Source organism: Carassius gibelio, chromosome A12 (genome assembly GCF_023724105.1).
Source record: "Carassius gibelio isolate Cgi1373 ecotype wild population from Czech Republic chromosome A12, carGib1.2-hapl.c, whole genome shotgun sequence".
Classification (NCBI taxonomy): Eukaryota; Metazoa; Chordata; class Actinopteri; order Cypriniformes; family Cyprinidae; genus Carassius; species Carassius gibelio.
Window position 1 is genome coordinate 17,253,079 of NC_068382.1, and position 10,553 is coordinate 17,263,631.

At 37.0% G+C, this 10,553-nt stretch overlaps 1 protein-coding gene across 2 annotated transcripts in view; it reads left to right on the forward strand.

Annotated features, from left to right (window-relative positions):
- The window catches only part of LOC128025336 (TANK-binding kinase 1-binding protein 1-like), a 44,856-nt gene extending 38,040 nt beyond the window's left edge, over positions 1–6,816 (forward strand). For both annotated transcript variants that reach the window (XM_052611585.1, XM_052611586.1), the window contains exons 8-10: positions 438–553; positions 2,693–3,477; positions 4,487–6,816. In XM_052611585.1, the coding sequence (XP_052467545.1) occupies positions 438–553; positions 2,693–3,477; positions 4,487–4,618 (1,033 nt within the window). In that variant the 3' untranslated portion in view covers positions 4,619–6,816. The remainder of the gene's footprint in view (positions 1–437; positions 554–2,692; positions 3,478–4,486) is intronic.
- Positions 6,817–10,553: the final 3,737 nt, after the last annotated feature.

Sequence of the window (10,553 nt, forward strand, 5' to 3'; positions counted from 1 at the left end):
GCTATATTATTGCTTTTATATGCCATACAGCTTAGTACTAAGGAAATATTGCTGGTACTTTGAAAGTAAGGTAAGACAGTTATGTGTTAACATACTAAACGTTACTGCTGTGTAGATGAAGTGCAGTTCCTTCGTAGCTGATTAGCAGACTCTAATAACACCTAGTTTTGTCAATTGATGTGCCAACATATATTATCTTTTTAAGTATAAGATAGAAAGAATACACAACACATTTAACATAGAAAGAATGAAACAGTGAGGACAGAGAATTTATTCAAGTATGATGCAATGCTATTTCAATGCATTTAGGACCTGGTCAAACTTGATTGCAGGTGGTTATAAAACGGAAATGGTGTCATTTACTGACTCTTAACTTGTTTCTCTCTTTCTCAGTCACTCCCTTCTCATTCTCTCTCTTTCTCCTGCTCTCTCTACAGAGTAAATCTGGCTTTGGCCTATACTGAACTAACAGAGGAGTTGGGCAAGTTACAGGCTCTGGCCTCGAAACAGACAGATATATTGCGGAAAGTCTCACAGGAGCCGGCAAGCCCAGGTATGAGGACAAGGTCCTGGTAAAGTCTCTCTAAAGGTCGTCCATATGTAAACATTCAGTCAGAGACATAGATATTATATAACAACTTGAATTACACTGTTAATATATATATATACTATATATCCACAAGTATGTAGACACCTTCTAATTATTGGTTTGTACAGAAGAAAGAGCTCTGTGTTTTTTCTAATGTGGCGTTATCACAGGATTCCATGAGTAAAATATTTCAAAGATAAATATTAGATAAAATATGTTTTTATTCTAAAAAAATATATATCTATACTAACCCTAACCCTTTTTCTAAAAATATTTTAGTATTACTTAATATTCTAATGCCGTAACTGTTGGACCCACGGCACTCAGTGAAGTCCTTTGAGATGAATTGGGACATCCACTGCCAACGCCTGACCTTACTGATGCTCATACATTTTGCCATGTAGTGTAATGAAGACCTGGTTTAGGTAATAATCATATTTTCATACTATAATGAACCTCTTTTGTAATAAAACCAATTTGTCAAACTCATCAAAATTCAGCACAGTGGGTGTGTAAACAGGCGCTTTTTTTTAGCACTGCATGCTTGTTTGCTGTCTGGTTAAATTCCACAAGGAATATTTTTGCTGACGTGTCTCTCATGTTGCGTGTCTCTTAACAGTTTGAGAACATAAACATCTCCCGCTTATCTTTTTAGCACCTCTGCTCTCAACCACACAACCCATTTGATATAGGAAACCATACCAAAAAGCAGAAGCGGAGATGGAGGGGAAAAAAAACCTTACTGATTCATAGATAGAAGGACGGATTTCTCTAAATAGCTGATTGCAATCTTACGATTGCAGGAAGCTGAGTATATGCACATTAGAAGTATTATTGAGTGACAGATGCATCTTCTGTACAGGATCTTGTTTGCCTGTTGCTAGTCAGAAAGTTGTTTCGAAGTAGCCTACAGCAGGTGCTGGGGTGAATGAACAGGAAAACAATATGAAAATATCTCAAAGAGGAAACGTGAGGGGAAAAAGGAAGTCATAATAGACGTCTCTCTGTCCATTAGGGACTGTGCTCTTTACACCGCCTTTTAAAATATTCATCTTGTAATAAAATGAACCATGCTAATGAAATCAAATATTTAAACATTTTATACGTGAAATTAACGATATAAATTTAGCAGAAACTGTGTCATTGCGCATGTTTTAGTTTGTTCTTGCATAGACCATATTCACTATGTGTCTGAGTTCAATTGTGTGTGTTTTTGTGCAGATGCAAGTTGTAATATGTTGTGTGTGTGTGTGTGTGTCAATGCAAGTTAATTTCTTGTGTCGCATCATTTTAATCAACAGTATTTTAAATGAAACAGCTTAAATATTGGCATGATGCATTTCTCGTCTTGTCTGTGTTACTGTCGATGAAAAGAAATTATGATTACATTTGCAATATACGGAGCCCCGAAAATATATTTATCGTGGCCACAAATTAAAATTTGTTCACACAACTTATTCATTTGCTCCTTCATTTTTGTAAATGATGGCCACATCATACTAATTCATTCCCCCATTTTGATTTTATTAGAAATGAGGGAACAAATTATGCATGGCCTTGGTTTTCTAAAATGAGGGAACAAATTCTTAATGTGTGGCCACGATTGAAATAAAATGAGGAGATGAATTAAAAAGTTCTGGAAACAAATTTGAACTTCGTTAAAATGGGGCTTTATAGCGATAAAACAGATGTAGCATCAGATTTTTGTTGTGACATACATCCAAGTCTAACAGATTATAAATAAAAAAGTAGGATGGGAAAATCGGTTGTTGATAGGATTTAGAGATGTGGAGGAGGCAAAAATTGAGGCAGGTGTATGTGAGATTGCAGAAACAGAGTTTAAGCTAACTAAATAATGGAAAAGTCCAGTATACATCACCAGAGAGAAGTCTTTCATCTGACCAGTATAGTTATATTTTGATTAAATAAATGACTTATATGACTAATATATGTGGCTGACATTAGAGTAATTTCATCAGTGTTGACAAGATTTACACTGATCTCAAGCATTTAATCAGTGTGTTTGATTAAACATGTCTTGTGTCTTATATTCATTCTGCAGAAGGTTTTTGACTTTTTTTATGTCCTGTGTTTATTTTCTAGTTCAGCGCCACTCTCCTGTCCCTCACCAGAGGCATTCTCCTATTCCACAGCGACATTCCCCAATCCAACAGCGGCATTCCCCCATTCAACAGCGTCATTCTCCTGTTCCCCAGCGGCGCTCCCCTGTTCTGCAGCGTCTCTCTCCGGACATGCACCGTCGCTCACCTCTGCCTGAGCTCAGCGATGGCCCCGCATCCTATTCCTGCAGGCCCACTTCCCACCACTTGAGGGCCAGTTTCCAGGGAAGACGCAGTTACTCTGAAGTAGCCGATCCGTCGGCTTATCAACGGCCCCCACGGTTCACTCTGGACCCGGTGTCCACTTTGCCGAAACCTCGACCATATGTCGACAGCTACCACAAGCAGCAGCAGCAGCAGCAGCAACAACAACAGCAACATGGAGGAAGCCAGCACATGTTAGTTCAAAGACAGAGCTCTCAATCCGGGGTTGGAGGTGATGGGGGATTGGCTGAATCTCCTCGGCTGAACAGGGAGCTGTCTTTCCACCACTCGGATGTGTCCCACTTGCATTTTGAACCTCAGCCAAGCCCTGCTCCTCTGCATCCATCCTCACAGCCTGCACAGTCCTCAGAGGATGAGGAGGAGTGGTCCTGCCCTCATCCCATCAGTCCTCCACGAACACTGGGGGTGTCGAGCCCCTCATCAAGCTCCAGAGGCCCCGCCTCTTGTTCTGCTTTCCCCATTCCTTCCCGTCCCAACACCCTAAGCTGTCACCCACCTGGATACCTGCACGCAGAGCACGCCCAGTCTTGGCCATCCATCAATGTGAGTAGCAAATCACATTCACCTGCCAGACTAACCTACCTAGGCTCATTGGAAAAAATTGTGCCTGTGACACTTCTGCTAAATTATTATACGTTGCTTCTGGCTCATTTTGCGATTTAATTAAATTGAGAATATTTTTAATAACTTAACCTAACTTTTTTATATTAAATACATTTGTAGAGCACTTTAATTAGTGTTCCTGTAGCTCAATTGGTAGAGCATTGCGCTTTCATGTGGACGGTTGGGGGTTCGATTCCCTGGGAACACATGATAGGTAAAAATTGATAGCCTAATTGCACTGTAAGTCGCTTTGGACAAAAGCGTCTGCTAAATGCACAATTTTAATTTAGAGCAGCGTGGAATAACAATTAATTTCCCAGCATACCATTACTCATCAAATATTTTGAAAATCCGCTTCCTGTAATCCCAGTTCAACTTCCTGTAGGATTCCGCTAGTTTATTCTAAATGAGAACTTATAACTTGAAAGGGAGATTCCTAATGCACAACTGGGGGTTGTCTGTTATTGGCTGTACAAACAAATAACCCCGCCCCCAAACTCACTCCATTGGTCGAGGCACTGTTGCTGTGTCTGACTGCTCTAACCAACACAGAAATATTTTGAAAGCACCATGGAGACACATTGTTTACAGAGAAAATCATAATCAAATGGCTTACGTATAGCTGTCTGTCTGTGCGTTTCCTGGCTATTGAACCCACAACCTTTTGCACCACAAACACAATGCTCTACCACTGAGCCACAGGAACACATATTGTTAGTTCCCATGATTGTTTGCATTACTTACACTTCATTGTGGTCATATTAGGCATATGGAAAATGGTTGCATCATCTGAATTTCAGCACTTAATATAAACACTTAATATCCAGTTTACCTTTATCAATATAACTAACATTGAGGAAAAAAGTAAAACCTTATACTGTAGATATAATTTGATAAACGTGGATTTGAAACATTGCGGCTGTCAAACATATTACGGTTTCTTTTACAGCTGTGGATGGAGACGGAGGAGGAGGGTGACGTCAGGAGCTGCCCGCTGTGCCAGCTAATCTTCCCTGTTGGTTACCCTGATGATGCCTTGATCAAGCACATTGACTCGCACCTGGAGAACAGCAAGATCTGACACCCACAGCCACTCCATGACCTTCTGTTGTTACACAGTTACATTCACTCTTTGCTCCTGGTATTTTTAGCTGGGTGCCTTCAGACAGAATGTAGGCAATGCACCTGTGGCCATTCTCATAATTTGGCTCATATATCTATATATCTTGCTGCTTTTCAACACAAAAATCTTGAAAAATTGTAACATTCTTTTTTTTTAACACTGTTTATCAGCACTGACTGAGCATATTGCAATATTAAGGCTCTCATTTCAGATTTTAACTACAGTTCCCATGACTATTTGCATTATTTACACTTCAGTGTGTTCATATTAGACATATTTCAGCACTTTATATAAACAATTAATATCCAGTTTACCTTTATCAATATTACTAACACTGAGGCAAAAAGTAAAACCATATAGATATAATTTATTTTCTAATACTTCAGGGTCTTACCCTTAAATATGTCTTAGTTTGGCAGGACTTCCCTTTAACGCGACTGGATTATTTGTAATTAGCTGTAAATTCACAATCACATCTATTTTGTTTGTCTTCCGGGGCATTTGGTTGTACAAAAAGGGACGTTTTGTTCTTTAAAATATTCTTAAAGAATTTCCTCTCACAATATACATAATGATTGCAGCTCTGTTCACACAGTTTTGGCCAACCACTGACAAAACACCAGTTACTGTTGTTTCTTAAGACAGTAACAGTGTGATTTCCATAGTACACTTAGACAGTGGATGATCATTTGATCATTTTTAATGTAATTACTTAAGACAAATTGCTTTAACAAAATATATTTGTTCTTCTGATCACACCACAGAGCGTAATCTGTTTTTTTTTTTTATGTACTGTAAATGTATACCTGTATTTAAAGCCTATTATATGTATTAACCTGTAAATTGAGCTATATGTAATATAGATGTGCATTTTTCAAGCTTGGATTAGAGCAAATGGATTGCTGAAGATTAAAAGAAAACTACTGGAACTGCCAATTCAACTTTTGTATTGCTGTGATATAAATGATCACAGGTTGAGTGTTTAATCATATTACTGTTCCCTATTCTTCCAGGTGTACCTTATATTATATGTTAAAGTCTTCTTTGTATTTTCCCTGATTCTGCAGACTTTGTGTTAATGAGGGCACTGGATCTGCTACTAACCCAAAAACAGATGAACTAAAATGGGAAAGTAGCACAAAGAAGTCATCACTGGTGCACATGTGCAAAATTACAACGCCAAATGTAGTGAAATGCAAAATAAGAAGTTGTCTGCTATCTATCAAATAACTGGTTGGAGGTTTCATTCAATTGGCCATCTAATTTTACGTGGTAATTGCTAATATCCTGGAAAATCCCATTCCAGATGTTGTAAATGTATGAATTGTCTATGATGTCACCATTCAATATAGTCTACAAGAAATAAATAAAAAAAATACAAAATAAAACAAGTGCAGATAAACTGAAACGCCATCAGTACAACCAAAGACACAGCCTGCTTGTTTTTTTATTTTATTTTTTCACATGATTGATGGCCAAGTACCACTTCTGAATATTACACAGAAATATGGTGCAACTGGAACACATGGAAATGTTTATTTTTAATGAATAGTGTGCAGACGTGGATAGATGCAGGTTAAGTGTAAAGAAAATACATTTCTGCATAATCACCCACAAGTTTCCATATATAAATATATATAACTTGCCTTGCACCCTTGTCCATGAACATGCAGAGAAGCAAAGTAAAACTTCAGCCACTATTCACAAAGATTCACTCAGGAGTTATTTAAAGAGCTATTGATGTTACCTTGCTCCTCAAAAAAGTGTTTTTCTTGTTAGTTTTTTTTCTGCAAAGGCAAATTAGAAAACTGAATGCTTTTCTGGATGCTCTATGACAAGTGTATGATCTTTCTTTTGCCCTGTATTTTGGTGTGTGGTTTCTTTGTGATATTCTTTAATAACTCAGGGGATAAAACTTTGTGAATATGGCTCCGTGACCATACACAATTAACTTCCACTGGGACAATGTGAGAACCTGCTAAATCTATTGAAGATCAAGACTCGATTGACTAATGGGGTATCGATATTTTGTCATACCAACAAGGTACTTTCTAGAAAGAAAGAGAAAAAAAATGGGGAAAGACTTTAAAATGAATGCATATTGTGTCAAAAGAATATTCTGTAAATTTTATGAAATAAACTGGAACATGCACTGACTTGGAGTCTATTTGTCTCATTTGGTGAGTATGGCTAAAATTAGCCACAAATAATAATAATAATAATTATTATTATCATTAAAAAAAAAAATTAAAATAATGTTCACTCAAAAAATGAGGTGCATTAGCTTACATCAATAAGGCTTATGATCAATCAGCTCCAAGAAGAAATACAAAAAGTGCTAAATGAAATAAAATTTTGCTTGAAAATGTGCTTTAAGATACATGTTGATTGTTTTAATATTTTGTTCATACAATGCCATTCAAACATGTTAATGTGGCATAAGGTAATAAATACATTTTGAGACAACTATCACTAACATCGACATAAAATAATCTTTTTTGTAAAATGTTATAAATATAAGAACATCTGAATTAACGATTACAACAAAACAGTATATGCATAAAAAGTATTATTTATTCATTTATTTAAAGTATTTATTTTTATTTATTTTTGGGGGGGATGGGGGAGTGATATCTTATAACAGATATCTTAGAAAGAAAGCATTCCTCTCTCTCTCTCTCTCTCTCTCTCTCTTTTCAAAATCCACGGTGCTGTTTTTATTTACTGAACTGATTGCAACAATACAGATGGTTTTGTCAAAGTGCTGTTTTAAAACTCTCATCTGTTTTCCTCTAATTCCCCCACCCCACTTCCGACCCTTTGTGTCATTTCTCTGCCACATGCATACACTCTCAGTGAGAGATACACTTTTTTCAAGTTCACAGGATGGCCCGCCCATCCGCTCAAAACCACATGCTCTCCGTGAAGAGCTCAGTACTCTGTCTTTCTCTCTTTTCTTTTTTTTTTTTCTTGAGAGACTCACACAAACACACATCACATAGGCAAATGCCTCCACCTCAAACATTTCAGCAGATATGGGTCATAGGTTTTAGAGGTATTCATTAAAACTAAAGCACAGAGGGTAATCAAAGACAAGTGGATTTATAAATTATAATTAATTTGATTAAAGTCGGATTGGCATATATATGCATTTGTATCACCATGGATAAAAAAAATAAAAAGCAACATAAACACACACTATTCATGGCCTTAAATATGAGGAATTCAAAACTATTGGCATTAATAGTGAGTTGGTCTTTTGCTGCTGTATCTTGGGAGACTTTATCTGTGAAGACAAAAGCCACAGTAAGTGTCTCAGTTCATCCAAAATATTGTTCAGTGCTGTTCACATTTAGGTTTTTTGCTTACCAGTCAAATTCTTTCACACCGGTAAATTATTTCTTTATGGATCTCACTTCTATGCCCAGTCATGTTGTCATGCTGGGACAGGAATGCATGATTGATTGTGTGCAGCTGCTAGTATTGGGTGCCGTTGAAATAACAAAAACCTGTTAATTAAAAGGGGATGGGCTTTGTTACTCTGTCCCTTATATTAATCTCAATAGTGAATTTTTTAATGAAAGAAACAAAAAAGAGGTATACATTTTACATCTTTAGATGAAATCATAATAACTTCATTATATATGAAAGCCTTTAGGATTTGGGCTCAAACTTTAATTTGCTTATTTGATTATCTGATAGCTAAAAGGTACAGCTTTGAAACTTATTTAGAGAGAGAGAGAGAGAGAGAGAGAGAGAGAGAGAGAGAGAGAGAGAGAGAGAAAACTTTATTAATCCCGAAAGGGAAACTGGTTTGCCACCAACTTAAAACATACAGCCAACAAGCACACCACATAGCTAACACACATAAATAAATATCCAACATTTAAAAACTATGAAAAACATAATTAAGAGACCAATGAGACATGATTATAACAAGATACATGCTACATTTTAATAACTTAAATGTAAACAAAGTTATGTACCTTTTTTCTAAGACTACACCAGTTTAATCTCTGGACTTCACTCTCAGAAAGAAAGATCCCAAGCTGGGGCGGCACCTTTTCAAAACCTATTAATATGTACTCTTTAGGTACACATATGTATGGTTCTAAAGATACTAAAATGCACCCTTTAGGGGTAAATCATGTACCTTTTGAAAAGGTAACCTCACCCCCACAGTAGCAGCTAAAAGGTATTTTTTTAAAGCAAATGTTCAATGCTACTTACACAACACATTAAGCCTAAACATTTGAAAATGCATAACAAGAGCTATAAAAAAAAATTTGTTGCATGTTTTGTGTTTTGCTGTTGAGGTTTGGCCCAACAGCACTGGCCAAAAATAAACTAGCTAGCTGTCAATAACACTGTGCATCTATTTCCTTAATACCATGCAATTTAAACGGGTTAAGTTAGCAGAATAATATCACATCTCACGCTTAAACCCATTGGCTTCTGTATCCCTGTGGCTCCCACATTTTCCACTAGATGGCCAGGAAGATCACAAGAACAAGGTCTTTTTCACCATCCATGTGCATCAAAGACAACATTCGGTGTGGAGAATAACACAGAGATAGACAGACAGACAGACAGATAGATAGATCTATAGATAGATCTGCCCATACAGTATGTCCTCCATGTAAAACAAAAGAGTGTGATAGTATGCTAGAGGATCAAACAGAGCAGGGATCAAACAGCGGGGAGCAAAAGTGAATCTGTTTGCACAATGAGCCAATCAGAGCAGTGCGAGGCATCAACACGGAGCATGAGGCTGTGACCTGCATTTGAACCACTGACCTGTGTAACTCACTCCTATTGACACACACTACCACACTTCCAACATAACGCTTCAGCAAGCACAGCAAGGCCCTGGGCAAGAGGGATGGAGGGGGGCAAGGGGGAAATTGGAAATTAAAGGGGGGCAGTGTAGTGTTTATCAGGATGTAAGTTTATTTTGTGTTTAACATTGAAGTAAAGACAAGAATCAATCTTCTCTGCATCTCTGGTCTAGTGACAGGGAAATGAGACCTGTGTGGTAAGAAATGAATTATAAAGGTAATGTGTGGTTGATGCGACTTCTGCTATTGATAGGTGAGTCAATTATTTTCAGGATCAGTTCTTCATCCGTGACTGATGAACCCTTGACCTCAATCACATAATAAAATGCAACAGTGGCAAAAGCAGTGTTTAAAGGGGTTCTGTTATGCTTTGTTTTCCTTTTTTCCTTTAGTTAGTCTGTAATGTTGCTGTTTGAGCATAAAAAAAGATCTGCAAGGTTATAAAGCTCAAAGTCCAGTTCAAAAGGAGATATTTTATTTAACAGAAATCACTTTTCAAAAATTACAGCGAACGACTCGTTTGGACTTCAACGTATATTTTCCTGGATCTGTGATATCACAATATCAACGAATGGGACGAAACCTGGTTTAGATGCACTAGATAAGGCAACTAGTGTTTTCACTATGTCGGAGACATGCTAGCTTCTCAAGTCAGACGAACTTTAAAGAAAAAATAAATTTGATTGAGATTTGATTTGAATTTGATGCAATATTTACACTGTATTCATATTTCAGATGGCAGGCCTTAATTTGCTACAGGATCTATTGGAGTCATGCCAGACTGGGGAGAGAGGTGTTGCAATAATGTAAAATATGTGATAAATAATGTGTTTGTCAAACAACCTTGTATGAGAGCCTGTTCTAGTACACCCCCAAAACAAAATCAAGACCATAATAGGACCCCTTTAAAGATTGTTTTTGGCCTTTCACTGATTTCTTTGAAAATCATGATGTTAAATATTCTGTGTACAGTTTGTATTAAATGTTATGTTGTGCAATTCACTCAAAAAGTGTTTTTTGTTTTGTTTACCAAAATGCTTTTTTACATAATTTTG